Here is a 26149-nt window from a genome sequence, read left to right as displayed (position 1 = left end):
AGTGTGTGATGCTTCTGGCAAAGCACTGGCTGCAGCTCTGGAAGGATGGACAGCAGGACAGCCAGACTGCTGGGACAGCAGACAGCTGAATCCCCAGCTGCCTTACTCTCTCTTTTCTAAGGTTACTACTTCGAAATCCCCTCCATCGGCGCCATCCGCATCAACACACAGGTATGGGGAGTGGGCAGGTGGGCGGGGGGCAGGCAGGCAGAGTTGCCCTCCGGGGTGCCCTGCCTGCTGGGGGGCAAGTTCAGGCAGCTCCAGCCCCACTGTGGAGAACCCAAAGGCTGGCAGTGAGCGTGGCAGCGAGGTGGGGAGCCGAGCTGAGCCCTCAGCCAGGCCCTGCGCTATTGAAATAAGTAATTCATCTTCTGCAGCTCCCCACGGACCTGCTGCCTTTTGAGTGACTAATTATGAAACATCAGGTGTTAATCAGCACAGAGCAGAGCTGAGCGCGGGCAGGGCCAACCCCAGCAGCAGCCCCCTCAGCAGAGCCATTTGTGTCTGTCCCACACCCTGTCCCACTGCCCCTTTCCTGCCCCTTGTCTTTGTGGGATGCACACGAGGTGCCATGCTGGGCAGGGGATGAGGGTCCCCAAGCAGGGCAGCCCTCAGGGCAGTGCTGGCATTGTAGCACAAAGGCTGCCTCCCTACCCAGAGGTCTGCCTTGCCAAGGTGGGCCAGGATAAAGGAAACCTACCCCAGCAGAAGATCCCAAAAGGCTGGTGGAGACAGCAGCCATGTGGTCTAGGCATGATGGAGCAAGCCCAGCCCCAGGGATGGCTGGGAGCTGGGGGGCTCTGGCTGACACTGCCTGGGGGGCCCCTGCCCTGCCCATGCACAGCTGATGATGAGCAGCCCCTTGTTTGCATCATGATGGGCTTGTTGGGGTCCCAGCTGGAGCCAGTACCCCCGGGTTTGGTAGCTGCTGAGCCCCCTCCCCTAGCTCAGTCTACAGCTGGGGGCCTCACCAAGCACCCTGTTGGTAACCCCTGGGTGTTCATAGGGAAAAGGGTGTCACTGCATTGGAGCAAGGGGACGTTTGGCTCCCACATCACCCTTTCCCTTGCCCTGTGTCCATGCAGGAGTACCTGGATGTGCTGGGCAGACCGATGGTCCTGGCTGGGAACAGAGCCAAGCAGGTTCAGTGGACCAACGTGTACCAGGATGCTCTGGTAAGGACCCCCAGCCCTGGGGTGCAGGGAGGGATCCCCAGCCCCAGGGTCCTGCACAGCCCCGAGGTAATGTGGGTGAGGACATCAGCTCCAGAGTCCCACAGAGAACATGCCCCCATCTCCCTTGTGAGGGGGCAACCCCCCTCTGCTGCCCACCCCCAGCTCTGGGTCCTGAGGCTGGTGAGGGGACATGGGACACCCTTCTGTGCTTGTGCAGGGGCTGGGACTGGTGGTGACGGGCACGCTGCCGGTGTTCAACCTGACCGAGGACAGCAGTGACAGGAAGGTAGGAGACCATGACTGCCACCACCCTGGCTGCACTGGGACACCTGGAGCAGGGCTGCTGCAGGGTGGGGAAGGTGCCCCAACACTGGGTGTATGGCTGTGGTGTAGGGGGCACTGGCACCCCTGAGGTGCTGCCTGCTCTGCACCCCCTCTCTGGGGTGACACTGGGGTGACTGCCATCCCTGTGACCCAAAATGGCCTTGGTTAGCTCTCCTGGTTCAGTGGGGACAGCTGGCAGCTGCAAGACCATGGGGGATGCAGTGCCCCATGGGGGGCTGCTGGGGGGCTGGCACATCCCACCCGGTGCCCCTGCAGTATCCAAATCTGACCCACACAATCCCAGAGGGAGAAGATGTTCATCTTCCTGTTTCCCTTCCCCTTTGCTGGTGGTGGCAGGTGAGAGCCTTGCTCCCACCCACCTCCCTCCCTGCGCTTCCTTCCAGAACCAGCTCATCCTGGGCGTGATGGGGATCGACGTGGCTCTCAACGACATCAAGAGGCTGACCCCGCGATACAACGTGCGTGGAGGCCCCTTCTCCTCTGTCCCTGCCCTGCACTGACCAATCCTGGTGTGGAATCCCTCTGATGGGAGCCCCAGGCTGTGCCCCCAGCACCCCATAACGCCTCCAACAGCTCTGGCAGTAGTAGGGTGTAGGAGCCATGAGTGCAAGCAGGGACCGGGACAGGCAGGCGAGCAGGAATCGTAGCTGGGTGATGCTCTGGGGCCCAGAGCACAGCCAAAACTCTTGCAGGGTCAGCAGGGAATAAACCTTACTGGCCTGGGGAAAGGGGCAGTGGGAGAAATCCAGAGCCAGAATCTCACCCCAGGAGTGAGAGGTTCTATTGACCTGAGAATAGAAATAGATGAATAGAATAGGCTCCAGGGGTGACGCTGGGTGTGCTCTGTGTGCAGTGGTGAGGGTGATCACATCATAGCACAGCACAGCATGCTGTGCCACAGAGCTGACTGACCAGCCTCATCCCTCCTCCTGTCCTCTCACAGCTGGGGGCGAATGGTTACGTCTTCGCTATCGACCTGAACGGCTACGTCCTGCTGCACCCCAACCTGCAGCCCCAGGTGAGGAGAGACCCCGAGAGGGACACACAGCTTCCCAAGGGTCCTCAGGAGCTAACTGTGGGATTTGTGATGAGTTTGTCTGGACTCGGGGGCAACTGTGGGAGCCCTGAGCCCTTCCCTGGCTCTCCCTTTCTGCCTGCAGATCATCAATTTCCGTGAGCCAGTGACACTGGACTTCCTGGACGCTGAACTGGAGGATGAAAACAAGGAGGAGGTGAGCAGACCAGGAGCAGCCCTTGGGGTACAGGCTGGCCCCCCCAGTCTGTGGTTGCAAAGGGCACTCAGCACCTTCAACCTGCCCTAAGGAATGCCTCATCCTAAGGGCCCTGGCAAACAGTGGGGACAGCAGCTGGGTCATTGTCCCCTGGGTGCCAGCATGATGCCCCCCCCAGGCTGCTCACCTGTGCACCCCACGGGTCCTCAGTGCCACCCCACTGGACTGGGTGCCCACAGGCACTGCTCTGTGGCCCTCAGTTGCCTCCTCTGTGTCCCCCAGATCCGGAGAAGCATGATTGATGGGAATGACGGGCAGAGGTTCATCAAGACCCTCATCAAGTCCGTGGACGAGGTAACGCTACAGGGGAAGGGGGTCACAACCAAAGCTGCTGCTGTGCTGTGTGCCCAGCCCCAGTGGCGGGCTGTGTTGGGCTGTGTCTGGCACTGGGCTCGGAGCCAGGGCCCCGTGTCACCGTGCCAGCAGGTCCTGGCACCACACAGGCCTGACTGGCTCCCTCTGACCCACAGCAATACATCGACGAGGTGTTCCGGACCTACACGTGGGCTCCCATCAAAAGCACCAACTACAGGTGGGTATCACTGCCAGTGCACCTGTACTGCCTTGCTCTGGCTGGACCCACACCAGCACAGGGCTGGGGGCTTGTGCTTGCAGCACCCAACATCTCTCAGGGCTCCAGGCACAGTGCAGGAGGGGACAATGACACGGGGTGACACAGCTGTGGCCAGGGCTGCAGGTTCATCATTGGTTTGTCCTCTCTGGGAAGGTTTTGTCCCTTCTTTCGAGGGCTGTGTCTCTTCCTGCCTTCCTCCCTCACAGGGGTGTCGTGTTCCTCTTCCACATTGATCTCCCTTGGTTCCTGGGCTGGCCCATTCTGCCCATCTCATCTCTGGCTGGACAGGCTTGCCACCTGTGCTCAGGGGTGCCCTCAGGATGGCCCTGGGTGTCACCAGGATGACCCTACGTGTTCTGGGAATGGCCATGGGTGCTCTGGGGATGAACTTGGCCACCCTAGGATGGCAGTAGGTGTGCTGGGGGTGACCCTGGGTGCCACTGGTCCTGTGTACTCCTGAGTGCCCCAGGACGACCATGGGTGCTCTGGAGATGACCCTGGATGCCCCAGGACAGTGCTGGCTGCAGTTCCTGGAGAAAAGGATTCAGCAGGCTGTGCAAGAGGCCACTGGGGCCACTGCTTGCCATCAGCTGGGATGAGCTGCTGCCAGGGGGTGCCAGGCAGGGACTGCAAACTGGCCAAGGATTCTGGGTGGGTGTAAAGCCTTACACCACGTGTCTGCTCTCCCCCTCCACAGCCTGGGGCTGGTTCTGCCTCCCTACAGCACCTACTACATCCAGGCCAACCTCAGCGACCAGATCCTGCAAGTGAAGTGTAAGTAGCCCCTGGCTCTCCCCGCTGCCCTCTTGTACCCCCACTCACCCCACTCCAGCCCGCGGCTGTCAGGGGGAGAAACACAAAGCAAAGGCTTTTGAAAAGAGAGAGGGACCACTGTGAGAGGCAAAAATAAAGGGCAGAGTTAGAAATAAACAAGGTGTGAGTAGAGGTGAGCGCACAGAGGGAGAGTGAGTGTCCTGCCTGGGGTGCCCCGGGGTGCCAGGGTTTGGTCCTTATGCTTTGCACCCCAAAACCCCAGCCTTGGGCTGCAGGCAGGCACTGCTGGCACAGGCAGGGATGTGCTGCCTGTTTGCCTCCTGGGGTCGAGGGAGGACACTGTAGCAGCCAGTTAATTTGTGAGCCTGGGAAAGTTTGCATGTATCTCTTTAATTTCCTTTGGTTTATTACGATTCTTTGGTTTCGGTTTAAGCCATTTATTCTTTTTATGAGTTCGGTTTCGGTTAGTTTCGATTTTTGTTTGGAAATAATCTGTGTACGTGTGTGTTAGCCTGGCCCCCCCTTTCTCTCTCTTTCTCTCTCCCCTTACCCCCAAGCCTTTTTTCCCCACCTCAGGTCCACGTTGCTCCCGGGGACCCTCTCCCCCGTGGGAGAACCGGACCCTTCCCCTCTCCCTTCCGGTTCCCCCTGTTTCTCCCCCAAGGCCGCCCCGGTGGCTCGACCCCAGCCCTGCTCCAGATCTGGCCCCTGCCACCCCCTCCATCCGTGGGCAGGAGCTCCATGCCCCTGCAGGAACGAGGCCAGGCTGTCCCCATCCCCGGGAGGGGGGATCCCCCCGTCCTCCCCAGCTCTGCCCACCGTGCCGTGCATGCCCCCTGACTCAGTGAGGACATTTTGATATCAAGACTGTTGCAACTGTTTGCTACTGACTCTCATTTTCCTTTGGAGTATTGAATATATATCTATATATTTCTCTAGTTATATCTTTGCATTTTTTTTTTGTTCTTATTTCACCGTGGCCTTTTCTTTTCCTTCTGTTACTGGTTTTTTCTTTTGTTTTCTTCATGTCGTTTTTTGCAAGAGGTTTCCTTTTGGTATGATTATGATACACAATATTTTTATTCAAACGTCGATTGAATAAAATATTGTTTGTGCCCCCCTTCCCCCTTTCCACCCAACCCCTTTTTTTTTTGTTTGTTGTTTTTTTGTTTGTTGTTTTTCTTGCTTTCTCTCTATGGTGGATTCACACAGTACCAAACATCAAACAGAAGGGCAAGTATTTTCAGTCTCAGACCACTCACCTTCACCACCCCGTCCCCTGCCCCGTGTCCAGTCCCTCCCAGCCCCCTGCTTGCCCATCTCCCTGCCCGTTTGCCACGCCGAACCTGCAAACCGCCACCAACTCGCCCTTCCTCCCTCCTCCTTTTCCTCCTCCTCCTCTTCCTCTCCTCCAGTTCCCCCTTTATTTGAAAGCAACATGTCTTGTTCTGTTCATGAGAGCTTTGTCACGAAAATCCCCACTCCCTCCCTGTGCATTACTCCCAAACCTGGTTCGATCTTGTCCCAGAGCCGATCTTGTATGAAACTGCCGTTTTCGATCCACGAGGTTTTTTTGTAGCTAGTTGGATGCCCTGCTCTTCCTTCCCCACTGCAGCCCCTTCTTGCTCCTCTTCCCCCGCTCGTCTCCTCCAGCTCCTTCTCCCCCTCTCCCACCTCCTCTGCTTCCTCCTCCCTAAGACAACTCAACCTGAAAGGGATAGGGCTGTGCAGGGTGAGGGGGGCTGTGGGGTGGGCACCCAAAGGTGGCAGGGACAGAGAGAAGGTGGGGAACCCAGTCCTCCACTGCCATCACCCTCTGGGACAGGCTTTTTTGGGGCAGCCCCCCAAGCAGAAGCCCTCTGTGGAGGTGGGGATGGGACCACCCTGGGGCAACCCTGCCCAACTGCCTAGGGTGACAGCAAGCCTGGCCCCGTGGGGACACAGGGTGGCTGAGCGCAGGGGTGCTGCACTGCCTGCCCCCATGGCTGCTCAGTGGCCATCCCCCCTGCCCTGGGGGCCAGCATGGCATGAAGCCCCTGGCAGCCACAGTGTCTTGGTACAGTCTGTGCCCTTGGGAGCAGCCAAATTTGATCCCAAAGTCCCACCGAGGCAGGAAGGGGGTGCTTGGGCCAGTACTGCAGAGGAGTGGGATGTCACCCCTGCAGCACAGGGGCAGGATTTGGCCCATGTCCCTGCAGTGTGAGGCTGGACCCACAGCTCCCCCACAGCCCCCCCCACAGCCCCATGGTGGGCCAGGGGACACCCAACACACACGGTTGGGGTACCCACTGCCACACTCTGTCCCGCATGCAGTGCCCGCGGGCAGCACCCACTCCTAGCAGGGGCAGGGGGATGGCTGTGGGGCCCACAGAAGCACAGGGAAGGACATGGGGGACAGGGTCAGGCAAGCAGGACAGCGGGGAGGTGGAAGTGTCAACCTCAGCCCTGTTCTATCAGCCTTGAGTTGCCTCTTCCCGGCGCCCCTGTAATGGCAATGCTGATGGATCAAGTACGAGTGTTTTGTACTCCTCTCCTCCTCCTCTTCCTCTCATCGGCTTGTACCCAGCCCCTGCCTACAGCCCTCGGAGAGCAACAGTCCAACCTCTGGCTGTGCCGTGCAATGCACCAGGAGCCGGCGGGAGGGCGAGGGGGTGGCGGTGCCCGCCGGGGGGGGATGTTGTCCCCGGGCTGTCCCATAGCGCCCCACGAGCTGAGTCCCGCATCCACTGCCCCTCTGCCGAGGGCACTCCCAGGAGACCCCCCAAACCTTCTGGGCGGCACCCCTCTGTTAGAGCAGAGTGCGCTGGCGGGCGAGCGCGGATCCCGCCCCCGTTGGGGTCCCACCGGCCCGGGTAGGGAGGGGGCACCGGTGCCTGGCGGTGGAGCCCGTTAGCGCATTGCACGGCCCTGCGCAGGGCGGGAGCCTCTGGTTGGACTGTCCTCGGCAAGGTTCCCCTCTGGCCATGTCGATGCCTGAAAACTCCTTTATTTTTTTTTTCTCCCGACAACCGAGTGTTCTGGTGATCCTCCTCCGGCCAGGAGCGCAGCATGTGGTTCCCTGCCCTTGCCCACCACCCCTTCCCCGAGAGAGAGACGTCCCCCCGCCCTCCCAAACATGCATATATATACATGTGCGCACATATATATATGTGTGTGTGTCTGTGTGTCCCTGCGTACCGCGCGTACGCCACCGCGCGCCTCCAGCCCGCGACCGAGCAAATTCGAGCCGAGATGGGCAAACCTCTCCTGATTTGGCTATAACCTTCCTTCCCGTGCGGTGCCAGCAACAGCAGAACGGCCTTTTCCTTCCTCTCTTGTTACCAAGAGCAGCAAACGCCTTTTTTTTTTTTTTTCTTCCGATTCCCTCCCCCCTCTCTCTCTCTCTCTGTCCGTCTCTCTCCCTCCTGGCCCCCCGGCGCCCCCTTCCCCCGCTCCCCGCCGGATAACCTTCCCTTTCTGTTGCAGATTTTGAATACCTGCTGCCCAACAGCTTTGAGTCGGAGGGACATGTGTTCATTGCTCCCAGGTAGCTTTGCGTGTGCGCTTGCCGAGGTGTGCATCCGCCCCGGCCCCGCTGCCGACCCCACCATCGCCCCCCATCCTCGCCTCATCGTGCCTTGTCCCCCCTCCCCGTGCCCCGTGGCTGTGTGTGTCGTGTGCCCGCTCGGCCGAGGGGGCTGCGCCGGGACCCCGGCCCCGCTCCGCCACCCGGTTGCATCCCACACAGTATATATGCACCCGGTGCGGCCCGACCGACCTCTGAGCGTGCATATATAGGTATAGTTTCTGAAAATCCTCCGCCGAACGAGGGGCCGGCGGTGGTATCATACAGTCGTGCTGGCTGCGGGGTAGGGGGGAGAAGGAAGCCTAGGTTTTGGCTCAAATTTGGGATGCCCAGGGGGTTTCAGGAGGCTGCCGGCCACAAGGTGGAGATGGGGACGTGAGGACAGTGTAGTTGCCACTGGACAGACAGACACGTCCCCTCCCCTGCGCCATGCCACCCAGTCGTGTTACATAACAGGAATGAAGGGCTATCCCTCTGGGAGGTGCTTGGGGAGCCCTATGGCTCTGGCAGCACCCTGCCCTTACCACTGTGTAGCCTCTGATCAGCCCTAATTAACATCACAAGTTCATCACCTCTCTAGTGATAGGTCGCTATAGCAGCTAACTGTCCTGTTAGGGGATGGTTTGTCATTGCAGCTCTTGGGGACTGCAGCAGCTTGAGGTACATTGAGGCCACCTGTGGGTACCCCCCACCCTCCTGACCCACAGCAGACATCACTCACTAACATGAATTCTGGGCAAACCAGCCCAAAATGTGCAGTTACTGTGTAGTCCCAGGTTTTCGGGGGGGGGCTTGGTCCCCAGGCTATGCATGAGGCAGTGGGAGTGAGGTCCAGGACACATGGGAGCCAAACCAGCGTATAAATGAGAAACAGGAAAACCCTGTTATTGGAAAAATGGCCTGTAAACACACTAAGGGAGGGGTTGGATAGGGAGGTGATGCCCGAGGCCCAGGAGTGGGTCTGCGTCCCGACTCTCCTATTCAGGCTGCAGTGATGGGCTCAGTGTCAGGTGTGGGGCTCTACAGTTGGTGCAGCTGGGGAGGAAGGCAGGCTGTGAAAATCAGGGCAAGCCCTTTGGTATCCCCAAAGCGGTTCCGTGAGCCCCCTTCCTACAATGGGTGCCAGCCCAGCACGGGCAGGTGGCAGGGAGGAGCCATGTGCTGGGGGGTGCCCGGCACCCAGGGCGACTGTATGATCTGCCTCCGGCACTGCTGTGCCCACGGGCCACTGGAAATTTTCAGAAACCGTATATCCCCATCCCCGTGGGTGTGTGAGTACCTGTACCTGTGCGTGTCGGTGTAGATATTTAGGTGGCTGCTCCCCCTGACCAGGGGTCGAGGGGCCTGGCCAGGCTGGCCAGGGTGCCCTAAGTTTTTTAGCCACCCCATGGGCATGCTCTCTGCCACCCTCTGCTCCAACATTTGTCCTCTGAACGAGGTTTTTGTCAGAGTCAGGAGCTTGGCAGAGGGGCTGTTCACAGCCACACCGCTGAGCAATGGAGGCTCTTGGCACCCTGGTCAGAGCCTCATCGTGACCAACAAGGTTACAGCTGTCCTTGGCATTGGTGGGGCTGGGACTCCGCACTCAGGATGTCCCAGACTGGAGCAGGGACACAGCACCCCCATGGTGCCCATCCCAGGAGGGGCTCGGGGCCAGCAGTGCCGGTGGGCGAGCACCCATCTCCGCCAGCCAGGGCTCACCCAGCACCCAGCTGTCTGTGCAAAGGGTGCAGGTACAGCTGTGAGCGTCTGCCTGGTGCTGCCAGTGCAGCTGTAGGGTCTCCCAAGGCAAACCCCTGCTCACAAGCAGAATGGAGCCCCCACTCCCTGGGGTGCTGCAGGAGCAGGGCAGGGTGGGCACAGCAGTGCCTATCTGGCCCCACAGGTAAGTACGGTGTCAGAGGCACCCAGTCCCACCAGTAGCCCCACCAGTATGGGGAGAGATGGACTCAGTGTTGTACCACTCTGGGCAAACTGGGATCCATCAATCCTGGCCCTGGCAGAGGTGGTGGCACCTCAGTGCCCGTGGCAGTGATGGAGCCGGTGGCTGATGTGACACTGCTCTGGTGGCACTGCAGGCAGTGGGGACTGGGTGCCGGGCAGCCTGCAGAGATGCCCACAGCCGGCTGCCCTGGTGGGGTGACAGTCACAGCAGAGGTGGCACGTCACCACCATGGTGTCCCTGGCAAGCCCTGGTGCTGGCAGCGCGGCCAGCACCCACCCCACCATCCCTGGGGGAGAACTGACCTTGCCTTTTCCATCCCTGCGAACGACAAACCTTGTCCCCCAAACCCCAGAGAGTATTGCAAAGACCTCGACTTGTCGGATAACAACACCGAGTTCCTGGAAAACTTTATTGCCCTCATGGAAAAGGTGACCCCAGACTCCAAGCAGTGTGAGTAACCGGGATGGCTGCTGGGGAGGCTGCCAGAGGGTTGGAGGTGGACAGGGTTGCAGGGGGAGATGGGGCATGGGGTGAACTATGCTGGGGTTGGGGTCCTGGGAGCTGCTGCAGAGGAGATGCTGGGGCAGAGCAGGGGGCATGGGTGTCCCCCATGGGGCCAACCCTCACCTCCTCCTGCTCTCCATCTTCCTCTCAAGGTGACAACTTCCTCCTGCACAACCTTATCTTGGACACGGGCATCACGCAGCAGCTGGTGGAGCGGGTCTGGAGGGACCAGGATCTCAACACGTACGTGCAGGGGAGGTGGCTCAGGGTGGGCAACACTGTCTTGGAACAGAGGAGGAGTGGGATGGGCTGTGTAGGTAGGGGCAGAGTGAAACCCCACTGATGCCAGGTGTACCTGGCCCCTCTCCTTGCAGGTACAGCCTCTTGGCTGTCTTCGCAGCCACTGACGGGGGCATCACCCGTGTCTTTCCTAACAAGTGAGTGTCCAGCCCGTGCCGTGACATGTCTGCTCCCACTGGGCAGTGATAGTGACAGTCATGGCTGTGGCTGCTCCCACCCAGGGCTGCAGATGACTGGGAGGAGGAACCGGAGCCCTTCAACGCCAGCTTCTACCGAAGGAGTCTGGACAACAAGGGCTACATCTTCAAGCCACCCTACCGAGATGGTGGGTGCCCGCTTGGGGCAGCAAGGGGTGACTGGCTACCCGGGGCTGGCTCCATGCATCCCCTGATGCAACCCCTGCCTTCCACAGCTGGCTACCGAGGACTGGACCTGGAGAACAACACCATTGGGATCCTGGTGAGCACTGCCGTGGAGCTCAGCATCGGGGGCAAGACTCTGAAGCCAGCAGGTAGGCAAGGGCCTGGGTGCCCTGACGTCAGGCTGGGGGGGTTCCTCGTAACCCCTCCAGCGCCAGGGCTCACCCTGTCTCCCTGCTGCTCCAGTGGTGGGGGTGAAGCTGGACCTGGAGGCCTGGGCTGAGAAGTTCAAAGTGCTGGCGAGCAACCGGACAGACCGTGACCAGCTGGGTGCCCGACGAGTACGTCCCGGGGCTGGCACAGCAGGGGAATGGGGATGGGGACAGGATGGAGGGGAGCTCTGCTTGCTGGGCAGCACTGCTGGGACAAGGTGCCTGTGGTTGCACTGGTTGTGTTCCTCCCGCACAGCCCTACCCGTCACCCTGCTCAGGGCACCTGTCCCCAGCCCGTGGGGACACCACCCCGTGTGTCCCCTTCTGGCCAGGAGGACAGCTCTGGGGTGATGACCATCCTGCTAACCTGTCCCTCTGCCCTGGTTTCGGTTGACAGTGCGACCCCTCAACGAGCTGTGAGATGGACTGTGAGGCCAACAACAAGGTGGGTGGGGGCAGATGGTGGGGGAGTAGAGGATGGGTGGGAGGGCTCCCTGTGCCCTGCTCACCCTGCCTGTGCAGCCACCCTGTCCCCTGCTGCTCCTGGAGCTCAGCCAGCGCCTGACCCTCCACACAGGAATGAAGCCCCAGGGGTTACCCTGTGAAGTGTGGACCCCCCTGAGAGGGCTGTGAAACCCCCCAGAGTGGTGGTGTCTCCTGCTCCCTGCACCCAGCACAGGTGCTCCTGGCACTGAGATGCTTCTGAGCAACCCCCAGGCTTGGGGACACTGTACTGACCCCCCTGCCTGACAGCCCATCCCCACTCACCCTGCCTGTCCTGCCATGACCTGGGCATGGCTGGGGTGGATGACACTGCCCTCCTTCCCCAGGACCTCATCTGTGTCCTCATCGACGATGGGGGCTTCCTGGTGCTCTCCAACCAGGAGGACCACTGGTACCAGGTGAGCAGTGCCCACAGCTCTCCTGAGCATGGGATGCCAGCGGGGAGCTGAGACCTCTGAGCTTGAGTCACAGGTGGCATGACACAGCCCCACTCGAGCCCCCACCGGGGCAGTCCCATGGCAAGGTGGTATTTGGATGCAGACTCAGTGTCCCCATCCCAGGTGGGCAAGTTCTTCAGCGAAGTGGATGCCAACCTGATGTCTGCCCTCTACAACAACTCCTTCTACACCCGCAAGGAGTCCTATGACTTCCAGTCCGTCTGCGCCCCAGAGGCCCCAAGCAACACAGGCGCTGCCCCCCGTGGTGTCTTTGTGGTGAGCACCCACAGGGCTGGTGGCTTCCAGGTGGTCTGCAAGCGCGGGGACCCGTGAATGTGTCCCCAGTGCCCTGCACAGGGACCTGCTGGCTATTGTCCCTCCTCTTTGCCCACAGCCCACCGTGGCCGATCTCCTGAGCCTTGCCTGGTGGACTTCGGCTGCAGCCTGGTGAGTCCTGCCGTGTCCCTCTCCAGGGGCCATTTCCATTGGGGAGTGGCACGAGGTTGTCCCTGGGGCTGGGACAGCTGATGAGGCCATGCTTTCCTTCCCCAGGTCCCTCTTCCAGCAGTTCCTGTACGGCCTCACCTACAGCAGCTGGTTCCAGACAGGTGAGTCCCCAGGGAGACCCTGGCCAGGGGTGGGCAGGGGCGGTGGCAGGGGTGCATGGTGGGGGGGTTGGTGGCTCCTGTCCCATGGTGCTGTGCTGGCACAGAGGAGGTGGCAGGGGACAGCATGGAGACCAGGGAGACGAGCTGCATCATGAAGCAGACGCAGTACTACTTCAGCACCGTCAACGCCACCTACAACGCCATCATCGACTGCGGCAACTGCTCCAGGTGGGTCCGTCCCCGCGGTCCCACCCCCTGGTCGGGGCTGGGGACATCCCCCAGCCTGCCTTTGCCAGGACCCCTGCCCGCGTGGAGGCCATAGGAGGTGCCACGCAGCACCTGGGGGGACTGTGGTACCTGGAGGGGGGGACAGAGAGTGGCAGTAGTGTCCCCATGGGCTGGGGGTGCTGATGTCCCCAGGGCTCCTCCACATAGACATGGGCCCTGAAAGCCCATCAGAATCCCTGGGCAGCCCCATGGCATGGGGATGGGGAGGGATGTGGAGATGAGAATGGGGACAGGAATGAGGTTGAGGACAGGGATGGGCATGAGGTAGGGGACAGGGGTGAGGTTGGGGATGGAGATGAGGACAGGGATAAGGTTGGGAACAGGGGTGGGGAAGAGGATGAGGACAGGAGCGAACCTGTGGCTGGCTCAGCCTCCCCAGAGCCACATGCTGACAGGGCTGGCACTGGGGACTGGGGGAGATCAAAGAACAGGGTAACTGGGAGAGATCAGGGCACAGGGTAACTGGGGTCCCCGCTGCCATTGCACCCACAGGCTCTTCCATGCACAGAGACTGGCCAACACCAACCTGCTCTTTGTGGTGGCTGACAAGCCCCTCTGCAGCCAGTGTGAGTCTGTCAAGCTGATGCAGGCAGAGGTAAGAGGTATCCTTTGGTGCATCCCACCAGGGTGTTGTGGCAGAGGGATGGGGGGATATGTGCCATCTGCGGGACAGGCACGGGGGCAGGGAGCTGTGGGGTTTGGTGGAGGTGGAGGGAGGTGGCCTGTGACCAGAGGGGCTGTAGGTGGCCACAGGGTGCCCCACAAGCCCCCGCTGCTGTGGCCCTGGTGATTTCCTTGACCTGCAAAGCACCCCCGAGGGACCCTAACCAGTGTGAGCTGGTGGACAGGCCCCGCTACCGGAAAGGCCCCCACATCTGCTTTGACTACAATGCAACAGTACGTGGGGTGCGGGGGGGAGCAGAGCTGGGGAGGTCCCCTGGGAAGAGATGGGAGCAGGGGGTGCCCTCTGGGTGGGGGTGTATAGCCATGGGGCATCCCCAAGGGAGCAAAGCTGTGGGGTGCTCCTATAGGGGAAATTCGGGCAGCGTGTTTCCCCTGAGCAGGGAACTGGAGCCATAAGGGGGACCCCAGGGGGGCAGAGCTGAGGGGTTCACCCCTGGGGAGGGAATGGAGGAGTGAGTGCCCCTACAGTGGGGGAGCAGAGCCATGAGGGGATCCTGGGGGTGCAGTGTGGCAGGGGCACCCCCCTGATGGGGGTTTGGAGCCCTGGGGACCCAGGGTGGGGGATCAGGAGCCTTAGGGTGCCCCCTGGGGAGATCAGAGCTATGAAGGGCCCTTAGGAAAGTAATGCCATGGGATGCCCTCCTGAGGGGAGCGCAGAGCCATGGAGGTCCCAGTGGGAGTGCAAGTGGGTTGGTTGGGGGGTGGAGGGGGGCTATGCCACAGGGACCCTAGAGCAGGAGGTGTAGCTGGGCTGCAGGGGGGTGGTGAGTGTCCCTTCCAGGGCAGTGGGTGCCCCTGCGGTGCCGAGGCACTGGTGGGGGTGCCCCACGGCCCCTCTCTCTTTGCCCACCCAGGAAGATACCTCAGACTGCGGCCGAGGGGCTTCCTTCGCCCCCTCCCTGGGGGTCCTGCTCTCCCTGCAGCTGCTGCTCCTCTACTCCAGCACCAGCCGGCACCCGCTGCCCCCGGCCGCCTGCCTTTAGCCCCCTGGCCGCCCCCGCCAGCTCTCTTTTCTTTCAACTTCCATCTCCATCCCCCTCCCCGCCCCTCCCGGTGGGGCGGGAGCGACGTCCCCTCCGCCGCCTCGGGGACCCCCGCGATGCCGCCCCGCTCTCCCCACCGGCCGCAGCCAAAGAAGAGTCGGGGTGCGGGCAGGGGCTCCCCGGCAGAGCGGGGACCGGGCTGGGGCTCCCCGGCAGAGCGGGGACCGGGACGGTGTGCCCCTCCCGACCGGCATCGCGCCCCTCCCGGCCGCTCGGACTCGGAAAAGTGGCGTCGGTGCCCTCCGCCCGCGACCCTCCCAATCCACCTCGCCTATTTTTTTAGCCTGAAGATTTTAAAGCAGATCTTTCTACATCGAGTTTCCAACATTTTCACCTGGAGACAGGCGGGGTTTATTGTCAGCAACGAGGACACATGGAAGGAAAAAGAAAAAAAAAAAAACGGGGGTGGGGGGTGAAAGGAGAAAAAAAGAAAAAGAAAAAAAAAAAGAAAAAAGGACTTGACTTGACTGTGCGGGTCAGTATTATTTGTTCCAGCGGTACCCCCCGATGTGTGGGGCAGCTCCAGCATCCCTGCAGGCTGGGCAGGGAGCGGGCAGGGGCAGGGCCGGGGGGCAGTGGCACAATGGAGCCCTGGTCCCTGCACTTGGCTCAGCTATTCTTGGGCACAGATATTGGGGTGAAAAGGGGGGGGGGGGGAAATGTGTTTTGTTTCTTTTCCGTTCTGCAGATCACTGTGAATCCTGCCCGCCCAGCCCTGTCCCCCCCAGCCCTGCCCTGTCCCCCTCGTCCTGCCAGGGGGTCGTGCTGCTTGTCCCCTGGGGGACGTGGATGTGCCCCCGAGCGGGTCACGCCACATGCCCCACAGCGGGACGTGCCGCACATCCCCGAGTGCCAAGTGGAGCGGGAGGTGCCACATGTCCCCCGAAGGGATGTGCCAGGCCCCCACGCCCGTCCCTCGGGGCACCATCCACGGCGAGGGGAGCAGCCCCCGGGTGCTGTGGGGGCCCTGGCTGGGGGGCAGGCAGTGCTGGAGGGGCGGGACGGGCTGGGGCTCGCACCGGGGAGCTCAGGTTGGGTGTGTTTTGTCTCCCCCAGTCAAAACGCTGGGTGCCAAGGAGGGGACGAAGTAGCTGCTCAGCTCTGGCACCCCACAGACCCATCCAGAAGATGGTGCCCGGCCATGAGAGCCCGGGATGCTGAAGTGCAGGGGGTGCCATACCCACCACTCGTGCCCCCCACTGCTCCCGGCAGTGCCAGGGGTCCCTGCCCGGCTGGGCAGCCCTGGGGACCCTCACCCCCCCGGGCCACCCCACTCAGAGCCACCCCATCAACCGGGTCCAGGGGAGCCCCCTCGGCACGGCCACCCCGGGGGGGCTGGGGAGGGCGCCAGGCGCTAATCAGTGCTGGGGGTTAATTAATGGTCATTCTGCTTGTAGCTTTTTCAGTGTGTGTTTGGTTACTGTCTCTGGGAACCGTGTTTGAACAGATGGCTCTGTGTTACCGGGAGTGTGTGTACTTCTGTAGTCTAGTTAGGTGCTCTGCCAGAAAACCACCACTATACATACCTATAAATATATACATATATAGTCTATTTTAAGTTAAAAACCAATGAGACGAAGGGGCGGCGTGGCCTTGGGCCCCCCTGTCCCGCCGGGGTCGCATCCTGCCCTGTCCCTGCCCAAAAGCTTCTCTCTGCTCATTCAAAGGCGTTGGGTTTTTAAATTTATTTTCTTTAATTTATTTTTAATTTCGTTGGGTTTCGATTTTTTTTTTTTTTTGTACAGAAGAGTTGGAAAACTTAAAAAAAAAAAAGAAAAAAAAAACAACAAAAAGACAATTTGTAAGATATCGTGCGTGTGACTCCTTGTAAAATATTTTCAAATGGTTTATTACAGAGACTCAGTTATTAAATAATGTTCATATTTTCACTTCACAGGTGGTGGCTGCATCATTACCTGGGATGGGGTGGGCACAGCCAGGGGGGGCACAGAAGGTGGGGTGGCACAGGATATTTGGGAGGCTGCTGCCTTCACACCTGCTGCACCTCTGTGAGACTGATGGGCAGGGATTTGGGCACAGCAGAGCTGTGGGTTCGCAGAGCCCCGCACGCTGCACAGGAGGGGCTGGGGGGCAGCAGGGGCTCAGCCCCTCCCCAACTCCCCCTGGGATCCTCCATCTCCCTGTGTCCCCTCAGGACTGTGTTGCCCCTTCCCCAAATACCCTTGTCCCCTCTCCCCATTCCACTCCCACGTCCCCGTGTCTGTGTCCCCACATCCCTGTCCCGTGGGTTCAGTGTCCCTAAGTGCCCCCTGTGCACAGCCCACCCGTGTCCACATCCCCTCCTCCCAGGGTTTGTGCCCGCCGTGTCCACCTCCCCATGACTGTCCCCCTCACGGCCCCATACCCGTGTTCTGCCACCCCTCTCCCCCGTGTCCCCCCTTGTCCGCGTGTCCCCAGCCGTTTGTCCCGTGTCCCTCTGTGTCCATGACCCTCCCGTCTGTCTCATGTCCCCTGATGTCCGTGTCACCTTCATGTCCATCCCGCACGAGCTGCTTGTCCCGTGCCCCCCCCCGCGTCCATGTCCACTCGTGTCCGTGTCCCCTCCCCATCCACGTCCCTCCCAGCCATTTGTCCCGTGTCCCCTGACGTCTGTGTCACCCCTGTTACCATGTTGCCCGAGCTGTTTGTCCCATGTCCCCCCAGTGTCCGTATCCTCCCGGCCGTTTGTCCCGTGTCCCTCGTAGCCGTGTCCCTCCATGTGCCCCGTGTCCTGATCCCCCCACCATGTCCGTGTTCCCCCACGTTACTGGACTACAAATCCCGACGTGCCCCGCGGCGCCCCGGCCCCGCCCCCGAGGCGCGGCCCCGCCCAGTCGCACGCGCCCCCACGCAGGCGCAGGCGCAAGCGCGCTGTTTGTCCGCGCCCGGCCTGTCCCAGCAGCGGGGCCGAGCGCGGCCCGGCCCGGGCGGAGCGGCAGCGGCGGCACCACCAGCACCGGCACCACCAGCACCGGCAGCGGGCGGCAAGGGGGGGAAGCGGGCGGGGTGGGGGGCCGGGCAGCCCCCGCGGGGCCGCCCCGTGCCTCCCGCGGGGCCGAAGATGCGGCGGTACCTGCCGGTGGCCCGGCAGCACTTCCTGGCGGCACTGGCCGGCACCAGCGTGGTGGTGAAGTCGCTGAGCGCGGCCGCGGTGCTGCTGTACCTGCTCTCCTTCGGGCTGGACACGGCCTACGGGCTGGCGGTGACGCCGGGCTACCTGCTGCCCCCCAACTTCTGGGTGTGGACGCTGCTGACGCACGGGCTGGTGGAGGAGCGCGCCTGGGGGCTGGCGGCCGCGCTGGCCACGCTGGGGGCGGCGGGGCGGCTGCTGGAGCCCCTCTGGGGAGCCCTGGAGCTGCTCGTCTTCTTCGCCGTGGTGAACATCTCCGTGGGGCTCCTGGCGGCCCTCGCCTACTTCCTCACCTACATGGCCTCCTTCCACCCCGGCTACCTGTTCGCCGTGCGCATCCACGGCGGGCTGGGCTTCCTCGGCGGGGTCCTGGTGGCCCTCAAGCAGACGATGGGAGACAGCACCGTGCTGAAGGTGCCTCAGGTCAGGATGAAGGCTGTCCCCATGCTCCTGCTCCTCCTTCTGGCTCTGCTGCGGCTCGCTGCCCTCGTCGAGAGCAATGTACTGGCCTCGTACGGCTTCGGGCTCCTCTCCAGCTGGGTCTATCTCCGCTTCTACCAGCGGCACAGTAGAGGCCGCGGAGACATGTCTGACCACTTCGCCTTCGCCACTTTCTTCCCCGAGATCCTTCAGCCCGTGGTGGGTCTGGTGGCCAACCTGGTGCACGGCGTCCTGGTGAAGGTGAGGGTGTGTCGCAAGACTGTCAAGCGCTACGACGTGGGCGCCCCGTCCTCCATCACCATCAGCCTGCCGGGCACGGACCCCCAGGACGCCGAGAGGAGAAGGTATCACCCGCCCTGCTCCTGTGGGGGTCGTGTGTTTAGGGACAGCGAGGGTCGGGTTAAAATCCGAACAAGGAGGAGAGGGGAGGTTTAGGTGCAGGTTGCTAAGCAGGGACCGTCTGCATGTGGTCTGCCCTGCCACGGAGGTGGTGAGGAGCATTTCAGGGGGCTGGTGGGATGTTATCCTGCTCTTTAAGATGTGGAGCAGTGGGGAGATGCTGGGGAAGGGCCAGGCAGGGTTTGGGGTCCCTGCAGAAGGAAGGGGGACGGCCTGGGGAGGTGCCAGCCCCAGCTCATGGCAGTCTTGCACCCCCCCAGCACAGGGGAAGGCAGTGAGTCAGCCCCACGCCCCAACCTTCCCGCACACCCGGCATTGCCCTCCTGACTCCCAACAGGAGGGTTTGGACAAGGCGTTGGCATTCCCTTTTCGTTGCCCTGTTTTATGCTTCTGTTCCCCATTCCTAGAGCAGCCCCTGACAGCCTCTGAGGGCACCACGTGGTGCAAGAACTCCGTGTGTGTAGTCTGGGAGTCTGACTGAGTGTCTATGGAGCAGTCCTGGGCACTCCGGGTCATCCCCAGTGCTGCTGAATCCACCCTTTCCTGCTGGGAAGGAGCCAGGGCCAGGCTCACACAGTGCCCTGTGGGGCAGAGCTGTCAGCCCCTGCCCTGCCCCTTGGACCCGGGGTTAACCAGGTGTCCCTTGCCCCGCAGGCAGCTGGCCCTGAAGGCCCTGAACGAGCGGCTGAAGCGCGTGGAGGACCAGTCGGCCTGGCCCAGCATGGAGGATGAGGAGGAGGAGGCAGCGGCGGCCAAGGCTGACACCCCCCTGCTGCCCGACCCCGGCGCGGCCGGCAAGAGCCCCGGCCAGGAGTCCAACCTCATCAGCTTCCAGGATGCCCCGGCCCAGCTGTGACCGGCCCCCTTCCCGCCCTGTCTCCCTTGGAGAGCTGCTAATCCCCCTTGTATCCCGCACCGCTGGGAGCGGGGACTCCTCCCGTGACACAGGCAGGGGGACACCTCATTCCAGCAACGCTTTGCTGCTGCTCGAGGCCAGTACCAGGCACCCGGGACGGTGACACTGCCGCCACCGCGAGGACAGGGATTGCTGGAGCCACTCCCCTCGGCGCGGGCAAGGCCGTGGAGTCGGCGCAGGCAGCGGGGGCTGTCCCAGGACGGGGACACGGGGCTGATCCCGACCCCAAAGCCGCTGTGCTCGCCCTTGTGGGATAGAAGTCAGCTTCTCCTCTGTGCCAGGGCTTGGCCAGAGCACTCAACACTTATTTCCTCCCTTTTGAAGGTAGTTTTGTCCCGAACTGAGGGAATGGGAAGGCTGGTGGGTTTCTTTTCCAGATGTCTTTCCCTTGGGGAGCCTCCCCCCACCCTGGCAGCAGTTTGCTGGGACCGGTGAGAAGTTGGGCAGGGGGGGACAGGCCACTGGTCAGGAAGGGGCCGCCCAGCCCCTCACAGCAGTGGTCCAGCACTGCCAGCTCCAGGCTTTCTGCGGTGGGAATTCTCTGCTCCTCCCTCTCCTGCCCCCCTCCCCTGCGAGGAGCCAGTGCCCTTGACTGCTCCCCGGCTAATCCGTTTGTCAGATTACACTAGAAGCTGGAATTAAATTTTTATGGTGGGGCTCTCGCTGCTTCCTCCAGCAGCAGGTTTTCTTTCCTGCAGGTAGAATATGGGCTCCCCCCTTCTCTTTCCCTCCCTCTGTGTTGGTGGGGATTTTTTTTCCCTGGATGGAGAGGATGCTCCCTGTGACAGCCTCCTCACAGCTCCTGATCCAGTGGGCAATTCCCAGCCCATTATGCAGGTCAGCAGTGTCGTTACTATTTTTTTAAAGGACCACACGAGAAGGTTTTGTCAAACGGGAAGAACACAGACATTTGGGTATCAATAAAGAGTTCTTTGAAAGAGTTGGCTTCTGTAGCAGAGCATGGGCAAGGCAGGGGCCTGGCCCAGAGCAGCCCCCGGAGCTCTTGCCAGGAGCCTGGGCAGGGGGGTTTCTTCCCAGGTCCTTCCAGCACATTGGAACAGACCCTTTGAAAGGAGGAGGTGGGAAATCTCCAGGGGGGAAAGTGTGCCAGCATCCCAAAAGTCATGTTTCCTCCCCCCCCCCCCCCCCAGCAGTAAAGAGGGCTTGTTGCACTGTAGCTGCCTGAAATTTTTATTGAATAAAAGCTCTGGATACAGAGGAATTTTTCAGCCTGGGAGCCGCTCCCAGCTCTCCAGCCCTGCCGGGAGCAGGATGCGTGCTGAGGAGTTGCAGACAGAGCCTCACAGCAGCCCCGATGGTGGGCAGGCTGGGAGAAAGGTGGTTGTGTCAGCAAGGAGGTCACTTCCTGCCCTGCCAAGGGCTCATCCCCCAGGCCTGTGCCTCCCCCCTGCTCACACTGTTCCCTGTGTCCCTCCAAAGGACAAAACGCCTTTGCTGGCTGCAGGTTCACAGCCTGGCTCAGTCATTTGCTTTGTAAACTGACCCCACCCCAACAAGCCGAGGCTGTCCTGCCCCAGCCTGGGGAGGGGTTTGTGCGTGGCAGCAAGTGCCCAGACCTGTGACCTCAGGTCAGGGCTGGCTGCTCTGGTCCCAGGGAGCCCTCGTGCCATTAGGACAGACGTGCTCCTGTACCCTCCTGTACCGTGTCCTCAGGTGTCACCACCCTTCCCCAGCCCTCCCAGGGCCAAAGCCATAACCGTGCCCTGTGCTTTCCTAGCCAAGCTGCCCCCGTGGCAGGAGAAGCAGTGTGGTGCCCACTGCAGCCTCCCAGGAGAGAGAGAGGGGACTTCCCTGCCCTCCTCACCAGGATGGCTCCCGTCCTGCCTGCTCCAAAGCAGCCCTTCTGTGGGAATGGGAAAGGAGCAGGAATCCTGAGCGAATCCTCCATTTCCCACCACTGAGCACCAACTGCTGCAGGGACAGCAGCTTCACCTGTGCTGGGAAACGTCCCCACCGGGGCGGGTGTGAGGTGTCACACACACACATTGTAGCTGACACTAAGGACAATCCAGGACTAACGAGAGACAAGAAAGTAGAAACAAAGTTCCAAGAAGACCCCGTGCGAGGAGGGGGGGCCTCGCCAGCTCACTCAGGGGGTTTGGTTGTGCGCCAGGCCCTCAGTGCTGGCTCCGCTTGCGGTACAGGTACGCGTTGCTCACCTGGTTCATGATCACCAGGCTGGTGAGGAGGGGGCACAGCATAGCCAGATACCAGGAGACACCAGTCACCACCGTGGTGAACCACAGCGAGCACATGCCCAGCATGAGGCTGGCACAGCCCAGCAGGTAGCCCACCAGCCCGGAGGTGGCGTGGTACAGCTTGAGCTTGGCCAGCGTCCAGTTCTTCATCAGCTTGGGGTAGAGCAGGAGCACGCCCCCGGCGCACTGCCCGCCCGCGTACAGCACGGCCAGCAGCCCCGTCAGCCCGTGCCAGGTGACGAAGTGGCCCTTGCCGTTCAGGTGCTTGTTGTAGGTGATGATTCCCAGCCCCAGGAGCGCGCAGAGCAGGGCGAGCAGCTGCAGCGCCCAGTGCGCCCGCACTCGCACCTTGCGGGAGAAGGAGCGCAGCAGCGAGGTCTCCGGGGAGAAGATCAGCAGCGCCTCCGTCATCAGGAACGAGAACTGGGAAGACAGAGGGCAGCAGGGTTGGCACCGGCCGAGCAGCCGCCCCTCCTCCAAGGAAACCGGGGCTCGGCTCCCCGGCTCCCGGGGATTCCCGGGGGTTCCCGGGGCTCCGCCACGCACCGCCCAGGGACTCCACCGGCCCCTGCCTTTGCCACGGTGCCCGGGGCGGTGGGACTTACCGCGAGCGCCATGAGCAGCGGGTGCCAGGAGAACAGACCTGCAAGGGAAGGGCAGGGTGAGGTGAGCGGGGAGGTCTGGCCCGGCCGCCCCCCCGGCGTCCCGCTCCCGGCCCCGCGGCACTCACTGGATCCGGGCCGGGCCAGCACGGCCACGGCGATGGGGAAGCTCAGCGCCACGAGGTGCGCGGCGGCGCCAGAGGCGACGCGGAGCGAGCGGTACAGGCGGGACTCGGTCTCGGCCGTCAGGGCCATGTTGGCCGGGCGGGCGGAGCGGCCGCCCCGACACTGCCGGGCCGCGGCGCGGACCGCCATTGGCCGAGCCGAGCTGTCCGTCAGCGCCAGGGCCCGCCCTCCCCGCCCTGCGCCGCTGCTGAGTGGCGGGAGGAGCTGTCCCTCAGGGGCGAGGCCCCGCCCCCGGCTGCTCAACCGCGTGATCGCAGCCCCACTACGGTGGCCGGCGGGTTTGGGCTGTTCGCTGCTCTGCGCTTGGGCCCCGCCATGGGTGGGCGGATCGAGTGCGTGTTCTTCAGCGAGTTCCACCCCACGCTGGGGCCCAAGATCACCTACCAGGTGCGGGGCGTCTGGGGCTGGGGCACGGGAGCGCGCGTGGGGGAGAAGGGAGCACAGGGCCAGCGGTGGCGGCTGCTCCCCGGGGCTCGGCTGGTACGGAGACTCCTGTGCCCCCGCAGGTGCCGGAGGATTTCATCTCCCGCGAGCTGTTCGACACCATCCAGGTGTACGTGATCACCAAGCCCGAGCTGCAGAACAAGCTGATCACTGTGTGAGTGAAGACCCCCCGTCCCTTCCCCGCTGGGTGGGCGTGACACCGCGGTGCTGTGACAGTGCCAGGTCTCGGGGGGTGCTGTCCCCATGGCCAGCAGGTTCACTGCCATGCCCGCAGGTACCCGTGCAGGGCGTGAGTGTCTGATTTGGGGGTGTGCTGCTCCGTCAGCCTCAAATCCAGGGAAGCCAAACGAGTCAGGAGAGCTGTGCTGGTTTTGTAAGGAAACTGTTGTCTTCTCCGATGAGTGACTCTTTTCTCCCCTCCTTCAGACTGTATTTTGCGCTCTTAGCATGGGTGGATTAGCCATGATTTTTCTGCAAACAAGAGAAGCCCCCACCTCCACAGCCGACCAGGAGCTGTCCTTGTGCAGGGCTCAGCTCTCCCCAAGGCTGTAGGTGCAGGTTTTATGTGTCTTCCTGTAGGACGGCCATGGAGAAGAAGCTGATCGGCTGCCCCGTGTGCATCGAGCACAAGAAGTACAGCAGGAACGCTCTGCTCTTCAACCTGGGCTTTGTGTGTGATGCCAGAGCCAAGGCCTGTGCCCTGGAGCCCATTGTGAAGAAGCTGGCTGGCTACCTCACCACCCTCGAGGTGAGACCTGAGCCTGGCTACCTCCCGCTCCTCCCCACAGGCTGTGGACACCCCACTGGTGTCCTGGAGCACATCCTGGGGCACTGGGCCTTGCTGGGATAGGGGCCAGGTTAACAGTGAGAAGGGTGTTGTACTGGTTTTACCAACTTCAAGATCACTTGAATTTCCATGGAGAACAGGATCCAGGTTCCTATAGCCTGCTGGAGGAGCTGACTCGGTTTTCTGCTCTTTATAGCTGGAAAGTGGCTTCATCTCCAACGAGGAGAGCAAACAGAAGCTGGTCCCCATCATGACCATCCTGCTGGAGGAGCTGAATGCCAAAGGGAAGTGCACCCTGCCCATAGGTATGGGAGCTGTGCTGGGGGGCAGCTGGGCCATCCCCTACCTGGGTCTGCTGGGCCTGTGCTGCTCCCAGCAGCTCCCTGCCTGTCTGTGCTTGGAGCTGGGGGTGTCTGAGCCAGCCTTGCCCTGGGTGGCTCAGAGGGATGGGTGGGAGGGGGTTAATGGGCTGTAAACACCTCGTTCCACATGGCATTATGGTGTCCTGGGGCTGATAGTCAGAGCACAGGTTTCCATGGGGATTGAGCATTCCTCTTTTCCTGGGTAGATGAGTCCAACACCATCCACCTGAAGGTGATTGAGCAGCGCCCGGACCCCCCCATCGTGCAGGAGTACGATGTCCCCGTCTTCACCCAAGACAAGGATGACTTCTTCAACTCCCAGTGGGATCTCACCACGCAGCAGGTCTGTGTGCTTTACCATGGCAGCAGGCTTTGAAAGGGAGCTGTTTCCAGGCTGTCTGGGCGGTTGGGCTGTCCTGGAGATCACCACAATAATGAGCACAGTTTGGTGCCCCTCTGGTCTTGGTGCTGCGAGCAAACCGTTCACCCAGCACGAGGATAAAGCGCTGCTGGGGATGGAGTCTGCCCAGAGAGGCAGAGGAGCTTCTTGGGCTTCAGGGTGATGTCTTGAGCCTCTCTGATCTCTCGCCTCTTGGATCTTGCCTCCTCCCCTCCCAGATCCTGCCCTACATAGACGGCTTTCGGCACGTCCAGAAGATTTCCGCGGAAGCCGACGTGGAGCTGAACCTGGTGCGGATTGCAGTGCAGAACCTGCTGTGAGTGCCTGGAGGGGCCTGGACAGCCCAAGGAAGGGGGTGGGAGCTGGCAGAGAGGGTCTCTTACATCTCCCTGTCCATCTGCAGGTACTATGGGGTCGTCACGCTCGTCTCCATACTCCAGGTGGGTCAGGCCATGGTACTGTGAGCAGGATTTGGGCCATTGGGGTGGCTGGGTTTGGGGGACAAACGGGTGGGAGTGGGCTGGGTCTGTCTCTTGGAGTCACAGCTGAACAGAGCTGGTTTTTCCTCACCCTCCAGTACTCCAATGTCTACTGCACCACTCCGAAGGTCCAGGACCTGGTGGATGACAAGTGTCTCCAGGAAGAGTGTCTGTCCTATGTCACCAAACAAGGTACAGTGACCCCACCTGGGACTGCTGGTGGACAGAGGGTCATGCAGCGGGACGGGGCAGCTGACTAGTGACTTGTCCCCGCAGGGCACAAGCGAGCCAGCCTCAGGGATGTCTTCCAGCTGTACTGCGGGCTCAGCCCTGGCACCACTGTGAGAGACCTCATCTCCCGCTACACCGTGCAGCTCCAGAGGGTAGACGAGAGGTCAGAACCTTCCTGCCCAGTCCCCAAGGGCAGGGGTTACACATGGGGTGGCAGGGACAGTGTGGGGGAGCGAGCAGGGAGTAGCCAACCCCTCCATCTGTAGGGTAGGAAGCACGGGGCACAGTGGAACCAGAAGGGATTGCAGGGAGCCGGGGTGTTTGGTCCCAGTGCCTTCTCTCCTTGCCCGCAGGAGGCTTATCCAGTTTGGTTTGATGAAGGGCCTTATCCGGAGGCTCCAGAAATACCCTGTGAAGGTCGCGCGGGACGAGCGGAGCCACCCGGCCCGGCTGTACACAGGCTGTCACAGCTACGACGAGATCTGCTGCAAGACCGGTAGGGATCTGGGCTCCACACGGGCCCCGGGGCTGGTGGGTGACACAGGAAGATCTGTCTGCCCAGGGCTGTGTGCTGGTCTGGGGATCTCACCCTTTGGGAGCCCTCAGACCACAGGGAGCCGGGACTGTGGGTGAGGCGCTGTGCCAAGCCAGGCTGCCGAGCCCGTGGTACCAGGGCCAGGCCTGTGGAGCCCACCCAGCCCTCCAGCACCAGTGCCTGGCACCCCACTGACACACACTGCCTTCCCCTCCAGGCATGAGTTACAAGGAGCTGGACGAGCGCCTGGAGAACGACCCCAACATCATCGTGTGCTGGAAGTGACAGCGGGGGAGGCCCGCACCGGACCCCCCGCGTCCCTCACGCCGCGCGTGTCCCCCGCGTGTCCCCCGCGTGTCCCCCCGTTCCTCCGCGCCGCCAGGGGGCGGCACAGGCCGCGCCGCGCCGC

General features: G+C 61.9%; 4 protein-coding genes across 7 annotated transcripts in view; 3 read left to right on the top strand and 1 right to left on the bottom strand.

Annotated features, from left to right (window-relative positions):
- The window catches only part of CACNA2D2 (calcium voltage-gated channel auxiliary subunit alpha2delta 2), a 231492-nt gene extending 216915 nt beyond the window's left edge, over positions 1 to 14577 (top strand). For 3 of the 4 annotated variants that reach the window (XM_027886436.1, XM_027886437.1, XM_027886433.1), the window contains 26 exons: positions 122 to 171; positions 1086 to 1175; positions 1393 to 1461; positions 1904 to 1978; positions 2464 to 2538; positions 2681 to 2752; positions 3035 to 3106; positions 3283 to 3344; positions 4084 to 4160; positions 5373 to 5393; positions 7626 to 7686; positions 10023 to 10120; positions 10327 to 10417; positions 10549 to 10611; positions 10696 to 10799; positions 10887 to 10985; positions 11080 to 11174; positions 11443 to 11490; positions 11876 to 11947; positions 12110 to 12262; positions 12381 to 12433; positions 12539 to 12594; positions 12699 to 12822; positions 13375 to 13484; positions 13691 to 13779; positions 14421 to 14577. In XM_027886436.1, the coding sequence (XP_027742237.1) occupies positions 122 to 171; positions 1086 to 1175; positions 1393 to 1461; positions 1904 to 1978; positions 2464 to 2538; positions 2681 to 2752; positions 3035 to 3106; positions 3283 to 3344; positions 4084 to 4160; positions 5373 to 5393; positions 7626 to 7686; positions 10023 to 10120; positions 10327 to 10417; positions 10549 to 10611; positions 10696 to 10799; positions 10887 to 10985; positions 11080 to 11174; positions 11443 to 11490; positions 11876 to 11947; positions 12110 to 12262; positions 12381 to 12433; positions 12539 to 12594; positions 12699 to 12822; positions 13375 to 13484; positions 13691 to 13779; positions 14421 to 14549 (2108 nt within the window). In that variant the 3' untranslated portion in view covers positions 14550 to 14577. The remainder of the gene's footprint in view (positions 1 to 121; positions 172 to 1085; positions 1176 to 1392; positions 1462 to 1903; positions 1979 to 2463; positions 2539 to 2680; positions 2753 to 3034; positions 3107 to 3282; positions 3345 to 4083; positions 4161 to 5372; positions 5394 to 7625; positions 7687 to 10022; positions 10121 to 10326; positions 10418 to 10548; positions 10612 to 10695; positions 10800 to 10886; positions 10986 to 11079; positions 11175 to 11442; positions 11491 to 11875; positions 11948 to 12109; positions 12263 to 12380; positions 12434 to 12538; positions 12595 to 12698; positions 12823 to 13374; positions 13485 to 13690; positions 13780 to 14420) is intronic. The other variant, XM_027886434.1, reaches the window with a different exon arrangement.
- A 2906-nt stretch (positions 14578 to 17483) lies between these two features.
- TMEM115 (transmembrane protein 115) lies at positions 17484 to 20435 on the top strand. The gene is made up of 2 exons (XM_027886486.1): positions 17484 to 18524; positions 19234 to 20435. The coding sequence occupies exons 1-2, from the start codon at positions 17671 to 17673 to the stop codon at positions 19433 to 19435; spliced, it is 1056 nt and encodes a 351-aa protein (XP_027742287.1). The 5' UTR covers positions 17484 to 17670; the 3' UTR covers positions 19436 to 20435.
- Positions 20436 to 21404: 969 nt separating this feature from the next.
- LOC114058781 (cytochrome b561 domain-containing protein 2) lies at positions 21405 to 22581 on the bottom strand. The gene is made up of 3 exons (XM_027886475.1): positions 22445 to 22581; positions 22320 to 22357; positions 21405 to 22137 (listed from the first exon to the last, which is right to left on the bottom strand). Exons 1-3 carry the CDS (start codon positions 22569 to 22571, stop codon positions 21634 to 21636), a joined length of 669 nt encoding a protein of 222 aa, XP_027742276.1. The 5' UTR covers positions 22572 to 22581; the 3' UTR covers positions 21405 to 21633.
- Positions 22582 to 22778: 197 nt separating this feature from the next.
- Positions 22779 to 26131, top strand: NPRL2 (NPR2 like, GATOR1 complex subunit). The gene is made up of 11 exons (XM_027886414.1): positions 22779 to 22889; positions 23009 to 23100; positions 23526 to 23694; positions 23930 to 24038; positions 24302 to 24438; positions 24714 to 24811; positions 24899 to 24935; positions 25073 to 25166; positions 25251 to 25368; positions 25559 to 25701; positions 25958 to 26131. The coding sequence occupies exons 1-11, from the start codon at positions 22818 to 22820 to the stop codon at positions 26023 to 26025; spliced, it is 1137 nt and encodes a 378-aa protein (XP_027742215.1). The 5' UTR covers positions 22779 to 22817; the 3' UTR covers positions 26026 to 26131.
- Positions 26132 to 26149: the final 18 nt, after the last annotated feature.

This window comes from Empidonax traillii, unplaced genomic scaffold (assembly GCF_003031625.1).
Source record: "Empidonax traillii isolate 1590-97213 ecotype Southwest subspecies unplaced genomic scaffold, ASM303162v1 scaffold187:size1931383, whole genome shotgun sequence".
Taxonomy (NCBI): Eukaryota; Metazoa; Chordata; class Aves; order Passeriformes; family Tyrannidae; genus Empidonax; species Empidonax traillii.
Note: the sequence above shows the minus strand (reverse complement) of the source record. Positions and strands in the feature narration are given on the sequence as shown.

What these genes read in the sequence shown, in the direction of transcription:
- NPRL2 (XM_027886414.1), top strand. Translation starts at nt 22,818, where the DNA reads ATGGGTGGGCGGATCGAGTGCGTGTTCTTCAGCGAGTTCCACCCCACG. An exon ending in GAAGTGCACCCTGCCCATAG is followed by an intron (nt 24,039 to 24,301) that starts GTATGGGAGCTG and finishes TTTCCTGGGTAG; the next exon opens with ATGAGTCCAACACCATCCAC. An exon ending in ATTGCAGTGCAGAACCTGCT is followed by an intron (nt 24,812 to 24,898) that starts GTGAGTGCCTGG and finishes GTCCATCTGCAG; the next exon opens with GTACTATGGGGTCGTCACGC.
- TMEM115 (XM_027886486.1), top strand. Translation starts at nt 17,671, where the DNA reads ATGCGGCGGTACCTGCCGGTGGCCCGGCAGCACTTCCTGGCGGCACTG. An exon ending in CAGGACGCCGAGAGGAGAAG is followed by an intron (nt 18,525 to 19,233) that starts GTATCACCCGCC and finishes CTTGCCCCGCAG; the next exon opens with GCAGCTGGCCCTGAAGGCCC.
- LOC114058781 (XM_027886475.1), bottom strand. Translation starts at nt 22,571, where the DNA reads ATGGCCCTGACGGCCGAGACCGAGTCCCGCCTGTACCGCTCGCTCCGC. An exon ending in GCTGGCCCGGCCCGGATCCA is followed by an intron (nt 22,358 to 22,444) that starts GTGAGTGCCGCG and finishes CTTCCCTTGCAG; the next exon opens with GTCTGTTCTCCTGGCACCCG. An exon ending in CGCTGCTCATGGCGCTCGCG is followed by an intron (nt 22,138 to 22,319) that starts GTAAGTCCCACC and finishes CTGTCTTCCCAG; the next exon opens with TTCTCGTTCCTGATGACGGA.